At 50.5% G+C, this 24051-nt stretch overlaps 1 protein-coding gene across 3 annotated transcripts in view; it reads left to right on the forward strand.

Annotated features, from left to right (window-relative positions):
- Nucleotides 1-24051, forward strand: part of RPTOR (regulatory associated protein of MTOR complex 1) — a 241393-nt gene that overhangs the window by 58290 nt on the left and 159052 nt on the right. For all 3 annotated transcript variants that reach the window (XM_038741988.1, XM_038741989.1, XM_038741990.1), the window contains exons 4-5: nucleotides 12962-13120; nucleotides 21072-21218. In XM_038741988.1, the coding sequence (XP_038597916.1) occupies nucleotides 12962-13120; nucleotides 21072-21218 (306 nt within the window). The remainder of the gene's footprint in view (nucleotides 1-12961; nucleotides 13121-21071; nucleotides 21219-24051) is intronic.

The raw sequence follows: 24051 nt of genomic DNA on the forward strand, positions 1-24051 counted from the left end.
GGAGCTAAGGATCATGAGGACTCAGCCGTCTCCGCTCGTCGGAATCCGTCTTTCCCTTTCCCCTCCCACTCTGCTTCCGCCCTCCCCCGAGTACCTTTTCCTCCCGTATATCATCTCAGGCAAAGGGAAACAAATGAGATCGTTTTCCCTCTTTTGGTTTAGAAGAGACAACGGGAGAAAGCCGCGCGTGGGGCCCACCTGAGGTAATATTTCATTTCCCTGACGAGGCGAGAATCAACTTGAGGCGGATGGGGTAAATTAACGCTCCGTTCATCTGGTAGTAGCACACCCAGAATCCTAAAAACATTTTCCTCGCCGACTCGGGCGCGGATCACCTGCTCCAAGCGGAGCCGTCTTGTGGGCCGACCACGGCAAGCGTGCAAGCAGCGTGGCCTCGTGGAGCCGGGAACCCGGACCCAGGGGGCAGAGGGACCCGGGTTCGAATCCCGGCTCCGCCACTCGTCTGCTGGGTGACCCGGGGCAAGTCACTCGGCTGCTCTGGGCCTCGGTGACCTCATCCGGAAAGTGGGGATTAAGACCGTGAGCCCCTTGTGGGACGGGGACTGTGTCCAAGTTGATTTCTTTATGTCTACCCGAGCGCTCAGCACAGTGCCTGGCACATAGTAAACCCTTAACGTGTGTCATTCGAAAGGCAGCCAAAAAATACCAACCTCTCAAGAGACCGGGAAACTCGATCGCCAGAGAGAATGAGGCCAAGTCTCGAGATCGAACTTTTAGGGCAGGGAACGTGTTTCCCAGCTCTGTTGTCTTGGACTCTCCCAAGCACTGCGTTCAGTGCTCTGCACATAGTAAGCGCTCAATAAATACCATTGTTTTATTGATTTAGGGAAGATTAAGCACCTTCTCTAGATTGTAAGCTCCCAATGGGCAGGGATCATGCCTCCCAGCTCTTTTTTTAATGGTATTTATTAAGCACTTATTGTATGCCAGGCACCGTACTAAGCACGGGGATAGATACAAGTTAATCAGAGTGGACACAGTCCCTGTCCCACCTGGGGCTCACAGTCTTCACCCCCATTTTACAGATGAGGGAACAGAGGCCCAGGGAAGTGAGGTGACTTGCCCGAGGTCACAGACCACACAACCAAACCTAATGGCCTCCACTCTCCTACTAGGATGTGTTCAGTTTATGTTGGAGGATGTGGGCAGCTTGTGGAATGTGCTTTGTACTGGGAAGTTTAATCCCTAAATTAAGGGACAATCTAACACTCTGTAGTTAAGTGGCAGCGTGGCTCAATGGAAAGAGCCCAGGCTTGGGAGTCAGAGGTCATGGGTTCAAATACTGGCTCCACCACTTGTCAGCTGTGTAACCTTAGGCAAGTCACTTAGCTTCTCTGTGCCTCAGTTACCTCATCTGTAAAATGGGGATGGAGACTGTGAGCCCCACCTGGGACAACCTGATCACCTTGTATCCCCCTCCAGTGCTTAGAACAGTGCTTTGCACATAGTAAGCGCTTAACAAATGCCATTATAATTATTATTATTATTATTATCATTAAGTGCTATTTCTCCGGTTTTCAGATTAAAAGCTGGCTGTCAGTCAAAGTCCTTCTGTCACAAATGGCCTTGAAGTACCGATGGGCAGGATGGGAAAAAACAATTTTTAGGTATCTTTTTTTATAGTATTTGTTAAGCGCTTCCTGGCATTGTACTAAGCGCTGGAGTGGATCAATTAGTCAATCTCGTGTTAATTGGGTCCTTACTTTGTGCAGAGCACTGCACTACATGCTTGGGAGAGCACAGTGCAACAGAGTTAGCAGACACATGCCCTGCCCACAGTGAAACCCTGTTCCGCTACTTGTCCGCTGTGGGAACTCGGGCAAGTCGCTTCACTTCTCTGTGCCTCAGTTACCTCATCTGTAAAAGGGGGATTAAGACTGAGTCTTAATCTCCCTCCCACTCATCCCGGGAGTCCCGTGTCGGACCGGGACCGTGTCTGGCCTCATTCAGTCAGTCGGCTGTATCTACTGAGCTCTTACTGGGTGCCGAACACTGTACTGAGCGCTGGGGAGAGAACAGTACGGCAGTAAAGTGGGCCTACAGTCTAGAGGTACTTAGCCTATCTATCCCAGCGCCCGATACAGGTTCTTGGCACATAGTAAGCACTTAACACATACCCCGATCTTGATTATTAACGTGAAAAATGCAAAGACGGAGTGATGCCGAAGGGAAGCTATTGGGTTACATAAACGACTGCATTAAAGGCAGAATTGCAGTGACTTAAGAGAAAGGAGGAGGCTGAGTAAGGCACTTAAAACTCACTCTCAGCCTACCAGAGGGCGTTTCTGGATTTTGGCCGCTTCCTTCCTGTGGGAGTGGGGAGGGGGAAGAGATGGAAATGAGAAATCAGTGACTGGTCGGGTGGTCGTTGCATCTCAAGTTTGTCCCTGTCGGCGGATAAGAGAAGGGGGTCAAGGGAGGGAACCCGGAGGTTACGTTTGCCGCAGAAAGTCACCGTGCCGTTTGAGCAGTCGTATTTCCTGAGCGCTTAGTGGATGCAGAGCTCTGTACTGAGGGCTTGGGAGAGTACGATATAACAATATAGCGGACGCATTCCCTGCCCAAGTGAGTTTACAGTCTAGGGGGGAGATTAAGTAAAGCAGAAAAGTAAGATGGTTAAATACTGAATGAGAGACTGGTAAATACAATAATATTAAGCTAGCCTTAGTACAAGTTCAAAATTATAGTGGTCTCAGAACTGCGTTACCTGCCTCAGTTCCCCCATCTGTAAAATGTGGGGCAGGGATTGTGTCCAATCGTGTATCTACCCCAGCACTTAGAACAGCGCATGACACATAGTAAGCGCTTAACAAGTACTATTATTATTCTGCTCAGCCAAAGTACCCGTAAGAGTAAAAGGAGGGGGAAGTTAGCAGTCTTGATTCCTCTCCCAGCATGAATGGATTGTTGTTGTTTTTTTTCCATTTATCGTATTTGTAAGCGCTTACTAAGCGCCAGGCACTGTTGTAAGCACTGGGGTGCGTATGAGCTAATCAGGTTGGATACAGTCCCTGTCCCACATGGGGCTCACAGTCTTCATCCCCAGTGTACGAATACCTTAAAAAAGAAAAAAAAATTGCCACGACCGCAGCCTCCGTGAGGGGCTCACAAGCGGGGAAGAAAGATCCGGGAGAGGACTTCAGGCAGATCCCATTTCCTTTCAGCCCCGAAGGCCATTTTCCATTTTCCAAGGGGGACTGCCCGCTTCCAGTAACAGGATAATAATACTAATAATTGTAGTATCTGTTAAGCACTTACTTTGTGCCAGGCACCATACTAAGCAATGGCGTGGATACAAGCAAATCGGGTTGGACACAGTCCCTGTCCCATATGGGGCTCCCTGTCTCAATCCCCATTTTCCAGATGAGGTCACTGAGGCCCAAGGTCACCCAGCAGACAAGTGGCGGAGCCGGAATTAATAACCGTGACTTTCTTACTGCCAAACCCGTGATCCTTTCATTCATTCGGTCGTGTTTATCGAGCGCTTATTGTGGGCATAGCACTGTACTAAGCACTCGGGCGAGTCAAATACGACAACAAGCAGACGCGTTCCATGCCTGTGATGAGCTCACGGTCCATCCACCACGCCACAGCCACTTCCCCATCCACGGGCCCAACAGCAGACTCGAAATCCTGCGGGTCTTCCGACAGGCAGGAATAAGGTTTTCGGAAGGGTCGTCGCTATCCCGTCGCTAGAGAAGCAGCGTGGCTCAGCGGAAAAAGCCCGGGCTTTGGAGTCAGAGGTCATGGGTTCAAATGCCGACTCTGCCAATGGTCAGCTGTGTGACTTTGGGCAAATCACTTCACTTCTCTGGGCCTCACCTGTAAAATGGGGATTAAGACTGTGAGCCCCAGGTGGGACAACCTGATCACCTTGTATCCCCCGGCGCTTAGAATAGCGCTTTGCACATAGTAAGCGCTTAACAAATACCATTATTATTATTATCATCCTGGAGGTGAGCGGCGACTTAGCCTTGTGCCTGGAAGGATCCGCCTGGCTCCCTCCCCGGAGGTCAGAGGGGCCTTGATTTCAGCGGGCGCTTTGGGGGAGCGAGGCCCGGCCGAGTCGGTTAGAACCAGGGAGCTCTGGATGCCCTCTTCCTCCGCCGGGAGAAAATCAAATCAACCCCCCTTCCTCTGCCCCTCTGCCTGCGCCGAAATTATGCAAATCGAATAGCTCTCAGGGAAAAAAGAAATGAAATGTCCAATAAGACCCGGCAGCACCAAGTACAAAAGCAATAACAGCGCATTGGACTTTGAAAACAGAAGAACATCTCCTGAATTTGGGCCGAGAAGCAGGGCGACTTAATGGAGGGAGCCCTGGCCTGCCGAGTGACCTTGGGTAGATCAATCAATCAATCAATCAATCAATCGTATTTATTGAGCACTTACTGTGTGCAGAGCACTGAACTAAGCACTTGGGAAGTACAAGTTGGCAACATATAGAGACAGTCCCTACCCAACAGTGGGCTCACAGTCTAAAATTGGGAGTCAGAGAACAAAACCAAACATATTAGCAAAATAAAATAAATAGAATGGATATGTACAAGTAAAATAAATAAATAGAGTAATAAATATGTACAAACATATATACAGGTGCTGTGGGGAAGGGAAGGAGATCACTTCTCTGGGCCTCGTCTGTACAGTGGGGATGAGTTCCTACCACCTTCCTATGTAGACTTGGAGCCGCATGTGGGATCTGCTGATCTCGTCTCTCCCCCGGCCTTTAGTACGGCGCTTGGCACTTAGTTCGTGCTTAAAAAACACCACGATTATTGAGATCATCATCATCATCATCATCAATCGTATTTATTGAGCGCTTACTGTGTGCAGAGCACTGTACTAAGCGCTTGGGAAGTCCAAGTTGGCAACATCTAGAGACAGTCCCTACCCAGCAGTGGGCTCACAGTCTAAAAGGGGGAGACAGAGAACAAAACCAGACGTACTAACAAAATAAAATAAATAAAGATGGCCACAGGCTGACCGGAGAAGATGACCGAGAGGTCATCGTGTTACGGTGTGCTCTCTCGAGAGCTTAGGACAGTGCTCTGTACGTGAGAAGTGCTCAGTGCATCCCAGCGATGGACTGATTGCGAAGCAGCGCGGTTTAATAGGTAGAACCGGGGCCTGGGAGACAGAAGGACCTGGGTTGTACTTTGGGCTCCGCCGTGGGACCTCGGGAACTCAATCGATCAATCAATCAGTCGTATTTATTGAGCGCTTAAGTCACTTCACTGGGCCTTGGTTCCTTCATCTGTAAAACAAGGATGAAGACATGGATTGTGTCCGACCTGATCAGATAGTATTGGCTTATAGCCAGCACTTAACAAACGCTAATTAGAAAAATTAGAAAAAAAAAAAGGCCGGGAGCCCCACGTGGGACAGGGACTGTGTCCAACCTGATAAGCTCCTATCCATCCCAGCTCCGAGTGCGGGGCCTGGCACGTAGGAAGCGCTTAGCAAATGCTAATTACAAGAAAAGACTGAGCCCCACGTTTGACAGGGACCGTGTTCAACCTCATTAGCTTCCGCCTTCCCCCGCGCTCAGTACGGCGCCTGGCGCATAGTAGGTGCTTACCGGATGCGTCAAAACAGCCAAACGGTAGCCGAGCGTCGAAAGGAGACCCGGAATCCGAGCCTCACCAAATTCCCGGAGAGAAATCCGTTGAGGCGAGGTTGTAAAAATCCTAGAGCTCTCACGTTGGCGGGGATTACGTCGTGCCGACGCCGGGCTAGCCGGGGGAAGGCTGCGGATCACAGGAAAGGGATCACAGAGGCTCCGCAACACCATGACAGGATCAGAGGGGCGATTTTATTTTTACGTGCTAAAATCATAAAGCCAAATGAGATAAATCCAGGGAAAATCCAGGGAGCGCAGCCGGGAGACCGATGTGTCATTCTCAGCTAATTCCAATAAGGCCAATAATTCCAGTTTCAGCCAGTGCCCAGAATATCAACCAGCCTCTGGGTTTGGAAGAAGAGGCGCTTAGAGCATTTGCTCCCCCAGTCTGACATGTTCACTCCCTGTAGACTGTAAGCTCGTTGTGGGTGGGGAACGTGTCTCTTGTAGTAACGGTGCTTATTAGGCGCTTACTATGTGCAAAGCACTGTTCTAAGCGCTGAGGAGGTTACCAGGTGATTAGCTTGTCCCACCGGGGGCTCACAGTTTTAATCCCCATTTTACAGATGAGGGAACTGAGGCCCAGAGAAGCTGTGACTTGCCCAAAGTCACACAGCTGACAATCCCCCTTCTAGACTGTGAGCCCGCTGTTGGGTAGGGACCGTCTCTATATGTTGCCAACTTGGACTTCCCAAGCGCTCAGTACAGTGCTCTGCACACAGTAAGCGCTCAATAAATACGATTAAATGAAAGAATGAATTGGCGGAGTCGGGATTTGAACCCCTGACCTCTGACTCCAAAGCCCGTGCGCTTTCCACTGAGCCACGCTGCTTCCACGCTGCTGCTCTTATATTGTTTTGTCCTCTACCGGGCGCTTAGTATGGGGCTCTGCACATGGTAAGCGCTCAATAAATACGACTGACTGATTGTAGTCAGGAAGACACGGCCTAGTGGGTAGAACCCGTGCCTGGGCGTCCAAAAGACCTGAGTTTTCATCCCAGCTCCGCCACTTGGCTGCTGGGTGTGACCTTGGGTCAGTAACTTCCATTCATTCAATCGTATTTATTGAGCGCTTACTGTGTGCAGAGCACTGTACTAAGCGCTTGGGAAGTACAAGTTCAATTCTACGCCTGTGACCTCATCTGGAAAATGGGGATTAAGAGTAGGAGCTCCGAGTGGGACAGGGAACGTGTCCAACCTGATCACCTTGTATCTACCCCTGCGCTTAGGACACTCAGCGCTTAGAACGGTGTAGTAAGCGCTTGCTAAATGCCATTATTATTATTACCTGGCACAGAGTAAGCGCTTAACAAACACCACCGTCGTCATTGTCATTACCAAGCAGAGAGGCCCAGTCAGAACCTCAGCCGTTTGAGGGAGTGGATCACCAAATGTGACTAGTAAATTCCTAGGCTTTTCCAAAGAGCGATGGACTAATAAACAGAGGAAGCCAGCATGTGCTTTCCCCACTGGAAACATTGATCTTGGCGAGCTTGTAGTTTTATCTGCACATCAGTCAAAAAGCGGATGTTTTATTTACCCATAGCACGACATCTCTCAGGAGAGGCAGGACGGGCACAGAAATAAAGCAAGGGCCTATAGGTGTTTTTTAGCATTCCGCGATTTCACTACCCGGGTAGCTGTCGAGCCTAAGAAAGGCCTGTTTTAAGTCATTCATTCAGTCGTATTTATCGAGCGCTTACTGTGTGCAGAGCACTGTACATTTGGGAAACTGCAATACATAATAACGTCAATATTGAGAATCAGTCCATCAATCAGTCGTATTTATTGAGTGCTTACTGTGTGCAGAGCACTGTACTTAGCGCTTGGGAAGTACAAGTTAGCAACGTATGGAGACAGTCCCTACCCAACAGTGGGCTCACAGTCTAAAAGGGGGAGACAGAGAACAAAACCAAACATACTAACAAAATAAAATGAATAGATATGTACAAGTAAAATAAATAAATAGAGTAATAAATATGTACAAGCATATATACATATATACAGGAGAAGGATTATGACCCGGTGGAAATTTCCCGGGCTCGGGGGTGAGAGGACCCGAGTTCCAGTTCCGGCTCCGCGACTTGTCGGCCGTATGACCCTGGCATGTCGCTTCCCTTCTCTGGGCCTCAGTTACTTCATCTGGAAAATGGAGATGAAGGTTGTGGGCCCCCCGTGGGAGTGGTTTTGGGCTCCATTTGGTCTTGACACAAATTTAATGCTCTCGGCTAGTTTGACAGATGGTTGAGAGTCAGTCAGTCGTATTTATCGAATGCAGTGTGTGGAGCACTGTACTAAGCACTTGGGAGAGGATAACAGAACAACAGAACAGACACGTTCCCTGCCCAAAATGAGCATACAATCTGGAGGGGGAGACAGACGTTAATATAAATAAAGTTACAGCTAAGGACAAAAGTGGTGTGGGGCTGGGAGGGAGGATGAATAAAGGGGGCAAGTCAGGGTGACGCAGAAGGGAGTGGGAGAAGAGGAAAGGAGGGCTTTGTCAGGGAAGGCTTCTTGGAGGAGATGGGCCTTCAGTAAGGCTTTGAAATGGGGGGAGAGTCGTCATCTGTCAAATGTGGAGAAGGAGGGCATTCTCTTAGGCCGTGAGCCCATGTGAGACCTGATTATTCATTCATTCATTCAATCGTATTTATTGAGCGCTTACTGTGTGCAGAGCACTGTACTAAGCACTTGGGAAGTGCAAGTCGGCAATATATAGAGACGGTCCCTACCCAGCAGCGGGCTCACAGTCTAGAAGGGGGGAGACAGAGAACAAAACAAAACACATTAACAAAATGAAATAAATAGAATAAATATGTAGAAATAAAATAAGTAAATAGAGTAATAAATCCATCCAAACATCTATACATATATACAGGTGCTGTGGGGAGGGGAAGGAGGTAAGGCGGGGGGGGGGGGGGATGGAGATGGGGAGAGGAAGGAGGGGGCTCAGTCTTGGAAATTGTCAGCCGTTACCCGGTATCTCCCCCAGCGCTCTCATTCATTCATTCAGTCGTATTTATCGAGAGTTTACCGGGTACTTAGTCCACGCTGGGCACGTGGCTTAGTGGATAAAGCCTGGGCCTGGGAATCGGAAGGACCTGGGTTCTAGTCCTGGCTCTGTCACGTGTCTGCTGTGTGTCCCTGGGCGGGTCATTTCACTTCTTTGGGCCTCAGTTCCCTCATCTGTAAAACGGGGATGAAGACTGGGAGCCCCATGTGGGACAGGGACTGTGAGCAACCTGGACTAGCGCGGATGTACCCCAGTGCTTAAAAAAGCGCCTGGCACGTAGTAAGCGCTTAACAAATCCCCGGTTGGGACATGGGCGGAGAACGGTTGGCAGCAGGTTACCCACACAATCACTCGATCGATCGTATTTATCGAACGCTTTCTGCGTGCCGAGCACTGGACTAAGCGCTCGGGGGAGGACGATACAGCATCATAAGTGGACACGTTCCCTGCCCACAAGGCTCTCCCGGTCATAGTGGCGGCCAGAAAGTAGCCTTCGTGAGCCATTCTTTCCATTCGTCCACTCAGTCGTATTTTTTGAGCGCTTTCTGTGCGCAGAGCCCCGTGCTGAGTGCTTGGGAGAGGACAATAGAAGAATAAACAGGCACATTCCCTGCCCACAGCAAGCTGACAGTCTAGAGGCTCATCCTGGAGGGGTGAGTTCAGGTAACTCCGGGCCCCCGCGGTCCCTAATTAGGAGAAATGGCTTTCTCCTCTCTTGCTTTCTTCTTCCCCCGTCTTTATTTTTTCCTCCCTCTTTTTTGTAAAAGGGAGTAACAGATGCAGTTGCTGTTTCTAGGCAGCCTTTCAACAAGTACACCTTAGATTTGACAAGTAAGAGAGCTTCCTAAGGGAGTTTTTAGCGGAATCTGTTTGGGCCTTTTATGGATTCCGACTCCAAAGCCGTGGAAGGAGCACGACTTTCTGGCTGATGAAGGGTTTTGAGGACACGAGATTGTTTGGACCAGATGCCGAGTAAAGCCACCGCCGTGGTACGCCCCATCTCTTAGGAAGATGTGGCTACGGGGAACTGATGCATTCAAAAGCGAGAGGGAGCCGAAATCATCTAGGCAGACTTCTTCCTTGCCGGGTGTGTGCCTAGAGAAGCAGCGTGGCCTCGTGGAAGGAGCCCGGGTTTGGGAGTCACAGGCCATGAGTTCTAATCCCGGCTCCTCCACTCGTCAGCTGGGTGACTTTGGGCAATTCGCTTCACTTCTCTGGGCCTCAGTTCCCTCATCTGGAAAATGGGGATTAAGACTGTGAGCCCCACATGGGACAACCTGATCCCCTTGTAACCTCTTCAGCGCTTAGAACAGTGCTCTGCACATAGTAAGCGCTTAATAAATGCCATTATTACATTATTGTATCTACTCTAGTGCTTAGAACAGTGCTTGACACATAAGTGCTTAACAAATACCATCATCATTATTATTATTACTATCATTACATGGGTTTTTTATGGTATTTGTATAGCACTTACTATGTGCCAGGTACTGTACAAAGCATTGGGGTAATGATGGCATTTCTTAAGCCCTTACTATGTGCAAAGCACTGTTCTAAGCGCTGGGGAGGTTACAGGGTGATCAGGTTGTCCCAAGGGGGGCTCACAGTCTTCATCCCCATTTTCCAGATGAGGTCACTGAGGCCCAGAGAAGTGGCGTGACTTGCCCAAAGTCACACAGCTGACAATTGGTGGAGCAGGATTTGAACCCTTGACCTCCCACTCCAAAGTCCGTGCTCTTTTCCACTGAGCCACGCTGCTTCTCTGACCACAGTCATCGTCCCGACCCGACCGCTGCAACGAGAGGGAATGTGGGCAGTGCAGGACCCCTCTCCTCCCGAATCCTCGGTCAGTCAGTCGGTCATATTTGTGGAGCGCTTGCTGTGTGCAGAGCACTGGAGTATAATACTACTAATAATAGTGATGGCATTTGTTAAGCGCTTACTATGTGCAAAGCACTGTTCTAAGCTCTGGGGAGGTTGGTTACAAGGTGATCACGTTGTCCCATGTGGGGGCTCATATTCTTAATCTCCATTTTCCAGATGAGGGAACTGAGGCCCAGAGAAGCGAAGTGACTTGCCCAAAGTCACACAGCTGACAAGTGGCGGAGCCGGGATTTGAACCCATGACCTCTGACTCCAAAGCCCGGGCTCTTTCCACTGAGCCACGCTGCTTCTCACGAGTAGACATGGGTAGGCACGAGTTAGGTTGGACACAGTGTGGATCCCACACGGGACTCACAGTTTTTGACAGTTGAGGGAACGGAGGCCCGGAGAGGGAACAGTGCTTTGCACATAGTAAGCGCTTAATAAATGCCATTATTATTATTATTATTATTATTATTATTATTATTATTATTATGCGACATTTTTTTACATTGCCAGGCAGGTCGGGAGGGAGCAGGGATTGCCTTCCATGGGAATGGAGTTTTTCGGCACGAGCTACTCAGTATGCACCAGGTGGCAGGAGCCAGACTTTGAAATACGATTTTCACGTTCAGACCTTGAATGAATTTGATAATGAAAAAGCCTCAGCACATACGGCTGTTGCCATTAGTGTAGAATTCCTCGATATCGGAGCGTTCGGGCGGGGAGGGGTGTCCGACCTGATGAATTGGCGTCTACCCCAGCACTTGGCACGTAGAAAGCGCTTAGCAAAGTACCTCAATTAATGTGGGGTGCCCTCAGGACAACAGTTAAGCGTCAGGGTCACCGGGACCTGTGTTTTTGTGGGGTGGTCCAGGGAAGGGGCTTTTAATTAACTAATTCATTCATTCAGTCGTATTTATTGAGCGCTTACTTCGTGCAGAGCACTGTATGAAGCGCTTGGGAAGTCCAAGTTGGCAACATATAGAGACGGTCCCTACCCAACAGCGGGCTCACAGTCTAGAAGATTGTGAGAGAAGAGAGTATCATAATAATAATAATAATAATAATGACATTTATTAAGCACTTACTATGTGCCAAGCACTGTTCTAAGCGCTGGGGAGGTTACAAGGTGATCAGGTTGTCCCACGGGGGGCTCACAGTCTTCATCCCCATGGAAGTCCAAGTTGGCAACATATAGAGACGGTCCCTACCCAACAGCGGGCTCACAGTCTAGAAGATTGTGAGAGAAGAGAGTATTATAATAATAATAATAATGACATTTATTAAGCGCTTACTATGTGCCAAGCACTGTTCTAAGCGCTGGGGAGGTTACAAGGTGATGAGGTTGTCCCACGGGGGGCTCACAGTCTTCATCCCCATTTTACAGACGAGGTAACTGAGGCCCAGAGAAGTGAAGTGACTTGCCCAAAGTCACCCAGCTGACAATTGGAAGAGCCAGGATTTGAACCCATGACCTCTGACTCCAAAGCCTGTGCTCTTTCCACGGAGCCACGCTGCTTCTCTAAGAAAGGTGATTCTCCAACATTGCAGCAGAGTGGAGGGGTCCTCGACTGTCAGTGCCTTAATAATCGTGATATTTCAAGCACTGTACTAAGCACTGGGTTGGATTCAACTTGTACTTCCCAAGCGCTTAGTACAGTGCTATGCACACAGTAAGCGCTCAATAAATACGATTGAATGAATGAATGAATGAATTCAAGCCAATCGGGTTGGACACAGTCCCCGTCCCACATGGAGCTCACGGTCTCAATCCCCATTTTACCGGTGCGGTAACTGAGGCCCAGAGACGGGAAGCGACTTGCCCAAGGTCACCCAGCAGCGTGGGCCTTCACCCCGTGGCAAATGTCACTGTGGAGATGGGGAGCCGCCCCCCTCCCTCACCCCTCCCTCACCCCTGCTGCGCTCCTGTCCGGGACCGTCGTTTATTAATAATAATAATAATAATAATAATGATGGCATTTGTTAAGCGCTTACTATGTGCAAAGCACTGTTCTAAGCGCTGGGGAGGATACAAGGTGATCAGGTTGTCCCACGTGGGGCTCACAGTCTTAATCCCCATTTTACAGATGAGGTAACTGAGGCCCAGAGAAGTGAAGTGACTTGCCCAAAGTCACCCAGCTGACAAGTGGTGGAGCCGGGATTTGAACCCATGACCTCTGGCTCCAAAGCCTGGGCTCTTTCCGCTGAGCCACGCTGCTTCTCTTAACGCCCGTCTCCCCCTCTAATCGGCAAGCTCGTGGTGGGCCGGGAATGCGCCCGCCACCTCTGTCCTGTTGTCTTCTTCCGGGCGCTGAGTATAGTGCCGTGCACACGGTCGGCGCTCAAGAAATCCCGTGGATTGACTGAACGACTCCGATTGAAAGGCGGAAGGCAGTAGACGCCCATTATGACCGTGCGACTTCTTCTTTCCTCTCCAGGCCCGGTATAAGCAGAGCCTCGATCCCACCGTGGATGAAGTGAAGAAGCTGTGCACGTCCCTCCGCCGCAACGCCAAGGAGGAGCGGGTCCTCTTCCACTACAACGGGCACGGGGTGCCCCGACCCACCGTCAACGGCGAAATCTGGGTCTTCAACAAGGTGGGTGAGCCGCCCTTGGCGGGGAAATGGATAAACAGCTTTGGGTGACTTGGGGCAAGTCACTTAATCAATCAATCAATCATATTTATTGAGGGCTTACTGTGTGCAGAGCACTGGACCAAGCGCTTGGGAAGTCCAAGTTGGCAACATCTAGAGACAGTCCCTACCCAGCAGTGGGCTCACAGTCTAAAAGGGGGAGACAGAGAACAAAACCAAACATGCTAACAAAATAAAATAAATAGAATAGATTTGTACAAGCAAAATAAATAAATAAATAGAGTAATAAATATGTACATACATATATACAGATGCTGTGGGGAAGGTAGGGAGGTAAGATGAGGTAGGATAACATCTCTGAGCCTCAGTTCCCTCATCTGTAAAATGGGGATGAGGACTGTGAGCCCCATGTGGGACAACCTGATCACCTTGTAACCTCCCCAGTGCGTAGAACAGTGCTTTGCACATAGTGAGCGCCTAATAAACGCCATCATCATCATGTGTCGAGCACTGCGCTAAGTGCCTGGGGGAGTCCAGTCCGGTGGACTTGGGAGACACGACCCCTGCCCTCGGGGAGCTGATAGTCTACTGTGTGTATAACACCTAAGTGCTTGGGCGAGTGCAGAACTATAGAGTTGGTAGTCATACTCCCTGCCCTCAGGGAGCTGCCAGTCTACTATTTGCAGAGCACTGGGCTAAGCGCTTGGGATGGTCCAGGACAAAAGAGTTGGCAGACACGTTAGCTACCCACAACGAGCGGATTTGTCCCCTCCCCTCTGCAGCCCCCAGAACCCCCGGACGATCCCCCCGTCTCCCTCCAGTAACCGTGGAGGAGGGCCCAGACCCCCGACTGTTTCATTGACCCATCCGTTCACCCTCAGTCGGCCAGTCAGTCGCATTTATTGAGCGCTTACTGTCTGCGGAGCCATGGACCAAGTGCTTGGAAGAGTCCAGTCCAACAGAATTGGCAGACGTGTTCGTTGCCCGGGACGAGCTGACAGTCCAGTCCAGTGCCCAATGAATACCAGGGACCGTTTGAAGCGGCAGAGCTGAGATCGGAACCCGGGTCCCGCGACCCCCGGGCCCGGGCCCTTTCCGCCAAACCGCACTGCTTCTCCGAAGGATAGAAAGGCATCACGATCCTTTATTCCAGGAGCCCGAAGTCTGCGGGAAGATTAGCATTCAGGACACTGGTATAGGCAGCTCCCGTTTCATTCATTCATTCAGTCATATTTATTGAGTGCCTACTGTGTGCAGGGCACTGTACTAAGCGCTTGGGAAGTCCAAGTTGGCAACATATAGAGACGGTCCCTCTCCAACAACGGGCTTACAGTGTAGAAGGGGAAGACAGACAACAAAACAAAACATGCGGGCGGGTGTAAAGTCATCAGAATAAATAGAAGTAAAGCTAGATTCATTCAATCGTATTTATTGAGCGCTTACTGTGTGCAGAGCAGAGAAGCAGCGTGGCTCAGTGGAAAGAGCACGGGCTTTGGAGTCAGAGGTCATGGGTTCGAATCCCGACTCCACCACAAGTCTGCTGTGTGACCTTGGGCAAGTCACTTAACTTCTCTGAGCCTCAGTTCCCTCATCTGTAAAAATGGGGATTAAGACTGTGAGCCCTACGTGGGACAGCTTGATCACATTGTATCCCCCCCAGCGCTTAGAACAGTGCTTTGCACATAGTAAGCGCTTAACAAATGCCATCATTATTTTATTATTATTACTAAGTGCTTGGGAAGTACAAGTTGGCAACAGATAGAGACAGTCCCTACCCAACAGCGGGCTCACAGTCTAGAAGGGGGAGACAGACAACAAAACAAAACATGCGGACGGGTGTCAAGTCATCAGAATAAATAGAAGTAAAGCTAGATTCGTTTCAGATAATCCCGCTGTTTAACAACCAATAACGGTGACCTTCTTTTCACTAACGGGCAAGTGGATGATAAATAAGACAGAAATAATTTGGGGTCGAAACGTCTTCTACATGCCGGAAGAGGAAATTACCGCCCAGTGCGGTTGAATGTTTTGCCAAAGGCGTTATTAAGACCGGCTTGGGTATTTGCCAACTGCCTCTCGGTGTCAGCCAGGGCAGTCTAATGAGGAATCCACCAGTGATTAGGAGAAGAGCCTCTTGCGATTTTTGGCAGAAGCGAGGAGGAACGAGTCGGTCTAAATCAAAAGAGAGGGTGAAGATGGCGCTTTCCCCACCCGTTTGCCGTCTGTTACCCGCTCTCGTTTTGGGGGGTGGGCAGCGTGAGGAAGAGGAAGCGTGCCGTGTGACCCCAGGCGGGGATGACCTTCGCTTCGCCCGCTCTCGAGGAAATCTGTTGCCGAGCGGTGCGGAAAAAAAAGGGGGAGAGGGCGGAGATGGGGGAAAGGGTACGTTTGAGAGCGAGAGGGGATGGGCGGTGCACATAGTAAGCGCTCAGTAAATACGATTGATGATGATGATGGGTGATCTCATTTATGGGGTCCGGGAAGGTCATAGATGGGCATCAGCTGGATGTATAGAGCCCCTCACTTTCCTGCCCGTAGTCTTCGCCTTCCTCAGCCCCGTCCCAGTGACCTGCCGGAAAAGGACCGTTCGCCCCCGGCTCTGCCCTAGAAACCCCAGGCTGAAGCGGAGTACGGGAAACCCGGCCAGGAGTCAAAATCCCATCAGATCCTAGTTCTCTTTCTGTTTCCCGGCGCTGCTGCTGATAATAATAATAACTGTGGTATTTGTCTCCCCCTTTTAGACTGTGAGCCCACTGTTGGGTAGGGACTGTCTCTATATGTTGCCAACTTGTACTTACCAAGTGCTTAATACAGTGCTCTGCACACAGTAAGCGCTCAATAAATGCGATTGATTGATTGATTGTTAAGCGCTTACTGTGTGCCAGACACTGTACTAAATTCTGGGGAGGATACAAGCAAATTGGGTTGGACATTGTCCCTGTTCCACATGGGGCTCACAGTCTTCCCCCCCATTTTTCAGATGAGGTAACTGAGGCAGAAGTGACGTGAGCGGCCCGAGGTCACCCAGCAAATGAGTGGTGGGATTAGAACCCATGATCTTCTGATTACGGGTTCTGTCCACTACGCCATGCTGCTTTCATTCATTCAATCGTATTTATTGAGCGCTTACTGTGTGCAGAGCACTGTACTAAGCGCTTGGGAAGTACAAGTTGGCAACAGCTGCTTCCCATGCTGCTGATGAAGACCTGATAATAATAATTAATATTAATAATTTTGGTATTTGTTAAGTGCTTACTATGTGCAAAGCACTGTTCTAAGCGCTGGGGAGGATACAGGGTGATCAGGTTGTCTCATGTGAGACTCACAACCTTAATCCCCATTTTACAGATGAGGTAACTGAGGCACAGAGAAGTTAAGTGCTTCGCACATAGTAAGCGCTTAACAAATGCCCCCCCCCCAAAAAGTGACTTGCCTGAAGTCACCCAGCTGACAAGTGGCGGAGCCGGGATTTGAACCCGTGACCTCTGACTCCCAAGCCTGGGCTCTTTCCACCGAGCCACGCTGCTTCTCTGATGAGAGCCACCATTTTCAGTTTGTCCAAACGGGCCCCTTGGTAGACGAGGTCGAGGGGGAGATCCCTTTCCCTTGCGCTCCCAATCAACCCATGGTATTTATCAGGCGCTTACTGTGTGCAGAGCACTGGACTGAGTGCTTGAGAGAGAACAACACAGAAATATGAGAGAGACATTCCCTGCCCTCTTCCAACTTCCCCCTCGCCCCGAAAGATCTTCCTTTCCCTTCCCACTCCGCTCCTCAGCCCCCCGGGCGTGTGTCTCACGGGGAAGAATCAAGTACAGGCCTAGTCACTTCATTCTCTGTGCCTCAGTTTCCTCATCTGTCAAATGGGGATGAAGCCCGGGGCTGCATCCAACCCAATTAGCCCCTGTCTAGCCCTTAACGCTTAAATACCTTGAGCCCCATGCGGAGAGCTCTGCTTGAGCCCTGCTGAGAGCTCACCTCCTCCAGGAGGCCTTCCCAGACTGAGCCCCTTCCTTCCTCTCCCCCTCGTCCCCCTCTCCATCCCCCCAATTTACCTCCTTCCCTTCCCCACAGCACCTGTATATATGTATATATGTTTGTACATATTTATTACTCTGTTTATCTTACTTGTACATATCTATTCTATTTATTTTATTTTGTTAATATGTTTGGTTTTGTTCTCTGTCTCCCCCTTTTAGACTGTGAGCCCCCTGTTGGGTAGGGACTGTCAAACTATGTTGCCAATTTGTACTTCCCAAGCGCTTAGTACAGTGCTCTGCACATAGTAAGTGCTCAATAAATACGATTGATGACGATTGATGATGACAGGGACTGCGTCCAACCCGATTAGCCTGTATCTACCCCAGCGCTTAGTCCGGGAAGCGCTTAACAAATACTACCGAGGGAGGAGACCGCTTGAGGGAGGGGCTCTGTAGAGACGGACTCCTTCTATGGCTTGTACCCAAAGCCTTCACCTTTCCTTCCCCTCTCCATTTTCCCCCGCCTCCTAGGCGAGGGGGCCTTTACGTCCTCGATCCCAAGAGGGATGGGGGGGACGAGCCGCCTTCATCACCTCTGTCAGGCGGCCGTCCGGTGAGCCCATTCGATACGGAGAGCTCTAATGAGAAAAAGAACAATATCGCCACTCTCAAATTTACTACGGAGAAGCATCATTCATACAGGCCGGGACACAATAGAACATGTTTATGGGGTAATAGTGGCTATTGCCGGGATACTTTAGGGACCCTTTTTAGGTGATCATTTTTTTTCCTCAGGCAGGCGGAGAAAGACTTAGTGGAGGGGGCTGAAGTCGCCTCGGTCGGCAGGCCGGTTACGGGGGTCTCGCGATAGGGAAGCAGTGCGGTCTAGTGGCTAGAGCCTCGGCTCGGGAGTCAGAGGGACCGGGGCTCTTAAACCCGGCTCCGCCACCCGGGTGACCCCAGGGGCCAGCCGCTTCACTTCTCTGGGCCTCAGTGACCTCATCTGGAAAATCATCATCATCATCAATTATATTTATTGAGCGCTTACTGTAAGTGCTTGGGAAGTACAAGTTGGTAACATATAGAGACAGTCCCTACCCAGCAGTGGGCTCACAGTCTAAAAGGGGGAGACAGAGAACAAAACCAAACATACTAACAAAATAAAATAAATAGAACAGACATGTACAAGCAAAATAAATAAATAAATAAATAGAGTAATAAGTATGTACAAACATATATACATATATACAGGTGCTGTGGGGAAGGGAAGGAGGTAAGATGGGGGTGATGGAGAGGGGGACGAGGGGGAAAATGGAGGTGAAGACTGGGAGCCCCATGTTGGGTGGGGGCTATGTCCAACCCAATTAGCTTAGATCTACCCCAGCACTTCAGTCCAGTGCCTGGCATGTAGTAACCGCTTAGCAAATACCATTAAAGAAAACCATAAGAAGGGCCCCACTATTATTATTATTACTACGTCCGTCAGCCCGCCCCCCAACCCCAGGTTTCATTTCTGAGGGCTCCGGAAAGTGGCGGTTGGCTTCGTTGTCTTCTCGGCCCACCTTGGCTTCAGTCAGTCGTGTTTGTTGAGCGCTTACTGTGTGCAGGGGACTGGACTAAGTGCTTGGTGTCTTTACAGAATGAGAGCGGCCCAAGGGAGGAATCATCCCAAAGCCCTCTCCGTCTGAGAGGGGGATGTGGGGTCTGAAGGCAGATTTCGAGAGAAGACGGGAGAATGCAGGCCTCATCTCCACCCACCCCCACGCATATACATACACACAAGCTCACTTATTCTCGAAATCTCGTCCTGTCTTGTACCCTCTTGCTCAATCTTGTGCTCTCTCTCAATCCCTCCCTCTCCTTTTCTCTCCTTGTGTGCCTCCCTCTCTGTCTCTTTCCCTTCCTCCCTCCCTGTCTCACTCACTCTGTCTCTCTGTCTCCCTCCCTGTCTGTCTCTTTCCCGCTCTCTCTGTCTCTGTCTCTTTCCCTCCCTGTCTCTCCCCTGCCCTGTCTCTCTCCCTACCCTGCCGTTTCCGTGTCCCTGCCTCCCCCAAGCTCCTTGTTATCCCTTCTAGATTGTTATCCCTTGTTATCCTGTCTCCCCCCCTTCTAGACTGTGAGCCCGTTGTCGGGTAGGGACCGTCTCTATCTGTTGCCGACTTGTGCTTCCCAAGTGCTTAGTATAGTGCTCTGCACACAGTAAGCGCTCAATAAATACGATTGATTGATTGATCTCTTGGTGGAGGGGGTCGCCCCTCCCCAGAAGCGCCCAGGCCGTATCGGCGCAGGTCGCCCCGTGGGGACGAGAGAAGCAGCGGCGCTGGCGGCGTTCCTTCCTCTCCTCCCACTCCCTCCCTCTGCTCAGCTCTTTCTCTGCAGCAGCCCCAGAATAATGCACCGCTCCCAGGGAAGCGGTAATTCTCCCAGCTAGCCGGGCCCCGTCAGGCCCAGGCCTGCATTTCTGACCCGCAGCCTTTCATTCACTCATTCCTTCAATCGTATTTATTGAGCGCTTACTGTGTGCAGAGCACTGTACTAAGCGCTTGGGAAGTCCAAGTTGGCAACGTATAGAGATGGTCCCTACCCAACAGCAGGCTCACAGTCTAGAAGAGACTTGCGCACAAACACACACACGGTTCGCTCTCTCTTTCTTTCTCTCTCTCTCTCTCTCCCTTTCACTTCTCTCATTCTCTCCCTCTCCCGCGCTCTTTCTCTCGCCCTCTCCACCTCACTCACTCTCAATATCTTGCTCTCTCTCATCTCCCGCTCGTAGCCTCTGTCGTTCTCTTGCCCTGACCTGCTCTCACACCCTCTCCCTCTCTTTCTCTTGCTCGCTCATTCTCCCACCCTCTTTCGGTCTCCCTCACTCAGTCCCTCGCCCTAGCTTGTTCTCGCTTGTTCAGCCTCGCCCGCTCTCGATCTCTCCCTTTTTGTCTGTCTCCCTCTCTGTCTCTCTACTTCCCTATCTCTCTCCCTCCTGCCCCTCTCCCTTTCTCCTTCTTGATCTCTCTGTCTCTCTCCCTCTGTCCCTCTCTGTCTCTCTTCCTCTGTCCCTCTCTGTCTCTCTTCCTCTCTGTCTCTCTCCCTCTCTGTCTCTTCTCTGCTCTGTCCCCGAGATAGGCAGTCTGGGATTTCTGTGCCCAGCAGTGATTTGGTGATGTGTTTCCACTGGGTTGGTCCCAGGGGGTCATTTTTTGAGATTTCCGGGGTTGATGGCTTCCTACGGGCGAGCACGGTAGTTTACCAGGATGGGACATGCTCCCCTCCAAGCCTCCCGGCCCATCGCCGTCTCCCAAACCAGTCCCGACTCGAGCCGACGAGCAGTCCAACAGACGGAGTGTCTGCTTCTGATGAACAGCAGCGGTTGGGCCCAGGTGGATCTGTAAATCTCCATCCTGCTTTCCCGCTCCTCCCATCTCTCCCCGGTCACTGTTGACCCGGGACTCTCGACCCCGGGAAGATGATGTAGGGAGACTCTCGGGGTCAGCCCCTGGGGCCACCCTGGAGCCGACTCTAAATCAGCCATTTATATTCACATCCATCGATCGGAAGCTCGTCGTGGGCGGGGAACGTGTCAGCCAATTCTGTTGCTCTCTCAAGCACTCAGCCGGTGCTCTGCTCGTCGTGGGCTGGGAATGTGTCTGTTTATTACCGCACGGTCCTCTCCCAAGCGCTCGGTGCTCTGCACGGGAAACGCTCAATAAAACTGATCGACTGACAGGAAGCGCTCAATCAATCTGACTGCCCGGTGGATCGATCGATTCGAACGGCTGAGGGATGGGTGTAGGAGGCCCCAGGAGGTCATCTGACTCTCTCTAGACCGTGAACTCATTGTGGGCAGGGAAAGTGTCTGTTTGTCAGTGTATTGCACTCTCCCAAGCGCTTAGTCCGGTGTTCTGCACACGGGAAGCGCTCAATAAATGCGACCGAGTGGATGAATGATTCTAAAGGAGTGGTTCTGTTCTGTCCTCCAGAATTACACGCAGTACATCCCCCTGTCCATCTACGACCTGCAGACCTGGATGGGCAGCCCGTCCATCTTCGTCTACGACTGCTCCAACGCCGGCCTCATCGTCAAGTCGTTCAAGCAGTTCGCGCTGCAGAGGGAGCAGGAGCTCGAGGTGAGAAGCGGGCGGCGGCGGGACGGCCGGCCCGGTCGCCCCCGCAGCCCAGCCCGTCGGCTGGAGGGTGGTCGGTCTCAGAGCCCAGGTGCCAAGGTGGGCGGGTACGTGCCGGTGGCGGCGGGGGCACGAGGAGAGATCAACTCGACAAGAGCTGCTGAATTTGGTTGTGCGTTTTTTTTTTCCGCAGTGGGATTTTGTTAAGCGTTGACGACATGCCAGGCACTGTACTGAGCACCGGGGAAGATAGGAGATGCCCACACAGTTGCTGTCTCACATGGGGCTCACGGTCTTAATCAATCGATCGTATTTATTGAGCGCTTACTGTGTGCAGAGCACTGTACTAAGCACTTGGGAAGTACAAGTTGGCAACATATAGAGACAGTCCCTACCCAACAGTGGGCTCACAGTCTTAATCCCCATTTTACGGTCGAGGGAACTGAGGCACAGAGAAGTGGAGTGCTTTGGGGTGTTTTGGTTTTTTTTACGGTATTTGTTAAGTGTTTATTGTGAGCCAGGCACTGTGATGATAATGATGGCATTTGTTAAGCGCTTACTATGTGCAAAGCACTGTTCTAAGTGCCGGGGAGGTTACAAGGTGATCAGGTTGTCCCACGGGGGGCTCACAGTCTTCATTCATTCATTCAAAGGTATTTATTGAGCGCTTACTGTGTGCAGAGCAGTGTACTAAGCGCTTGGGAAGTGCAGGTTGTCAACATATAGAGACGGTCCCTACCCAACAGTGGGCTCACAGTCTAGAAGAGGAAAGAGCCCGGCTTGACAGGCAGAGGTCATGGGTTCTAATTCCGGCTCTGCCACTAGACAGCTGGGTGACCTTGGGCAAGTCACTTCACTTCCCCATTTGACAGACGAGATAACTGAGGCCCAGAGAAGTAAAGTGACGTGCCCAAAGCCACACAGCTGACAATTGGCAGAGCCAGGATTTGAACCCATGACCTCTGACTCCAAAGCCCGGGCTCTTTCCACTGAGCCACGCTGCTTCTCTGTACTAAGACTTGGGGTAGATAGAAGCTTTTCAGGTTGGACACAGTCTCTGTTCCACACGGAGCTCGCAGATTCAATCCTGTCTCCCCCTTCTAGACTGTGAGCCCACTGTTGGGTAGGGCCCGTCTCTATATGTTGCCAACTTGGACTTCCCAAGCGCTTAGTACGGTGCTCTGCACACAGTAAGCGCTCAGTCAATACGATTGATTGATTCAATCCCCATTTTCCAGATGAGAGAGCCCAGAGAAGTGAAGTGACTGGCCAAAGGTCACACAGCGGACAGGTGGAGGGGGAGCCAGGACGATAACCCAGGTCCTCTGATTCCCGGGCCCGGGCTCTATCCAATGATTCACTATTTTATCAGCTAGACCACACTGCATCCCTTAGCATTAACCAGCGAAGGACACTATTAACTTTAGGCACGGTATATTTTTTTTTTTGGAAAAGATGTGGCTGCAGTTTTTCGGGGGTGGTTTTCCGAGGAGGCTAGAGGTAAGGAGGGCATTCCCTCCATTTGAATTCCACACGGAGGAGTTGGGAGAAAACATTTAAAGACCGCTCTCTCAGATGGCAAATGGATGCCAATGCAGAATTACATTTTATGGGTTTATAATCAGCGCCGATTTTATCCTGGAGCTAGTTTCTCTCTCTCTTTTTTAATTATTATTATTTTAATTAATGTTTAGAGGAGCTTGTGTTTTTCCCATTCAGCGTAATGTCACTGGCTATTGTTCAGTCGGTCTCCCGCACCAGTGACGGAAATTAAAATAATCAAGTCTGCCAACAGCTGATATCTTAATGTTTACGGCAGGAAATGCTGCTTCACATCAGGGAAGCCGCAATCCAAGGTTGTCTCTTCAATTTAGGTTCCTTAAAGTGCTTTTTTTTCTCCCTCTGAAAGACCGGAGTAGTTACTGATAAACGTGGGTTCTGTCTAAATAAGCGTTTTGGGAGAAACGGTGTGATGGGTTTGGTATTCTTTTTTTTTTTTAATTGTTCTTTCGTCTTACGATACTTGTTCAGCATTGACTACGTGCCAAGCACTGTACTAAGCCTCTGGGGTGGATACAAGATCATCACGTTTGACAGGATTCCTGTCCCACTTGGGGTTCACCGTCTAAGCGGGGAGGGAGTAGGATCGAATCCCCGTTTCACAGAGCTGGAAACTGAGGCCCAGAGAAGTGAAGTGACTGGTCCAAGGTCTCCCAGCGGACAAGCGGCGGCCCCGGGATGAGAACCCAGGTCCTCTGACGCCCAAGCTCGGGCTCTTTCCACGGGGCCGGGCTCCTTCGTTGATGTCACATGAACGGGTGGACAGATGGCTGTCCGAGCTGGGCCATGAGACACCGCAAGGTGCCAGCGTTCAAAACCCACAAAGGGGAAAAAAAATCGGATGAGGCAAGGGGGACAAAAAGAAAATGGTTCCTCAGGCAGAGCGCCTTGATTTTTCCGAAGAGAAGGAACAGCTTTCGTCGTTGGCTTACCCAGTTTTGGCCACGCGTACCATTTTTGCACCGGGAACCTTTACTTCTCGGGCACACGGACCTCTGAGGCTCATTCAGAGGGTGGGAAACGAGACTCCTGGGAAGGAATCGATCATTCGATCGGTGCTGTTTATTAAGCGCTTACTACGTGCAGAGCACTGTACCAAGCGCTGGGGAGAGTCCGATGTAACAATTAGCAGACCCTGCCTGTAAAGAGCTTCCAGTCAAGAGGGGGGAGACAGACACTGATACGAATCGATAATCTATATTGTATAATATAAAGATATATACCTGAGTGCAGTGGTAATAATCCTGGTATTTGTTAAGCACTTACTGTGTACCAG

The sequence above is a fragment of the Tachyglossus aculeatus genome, unplaced genomic scaffold, assembly GCF_015852505.1.
Source record: "Tachyglossus aculeatus isolate mTacAcu1 unplaced genomic scaffold, mTacAcu1.pri SUPER_34, whole genome shotgun sequence".
Lineage (NCBI taxonomy): Eukaryota > Metazoa > Chordata > Mammalia > Monotremata > Tachyglossidae > Tachyglossus > Tachyglossus aculeatus.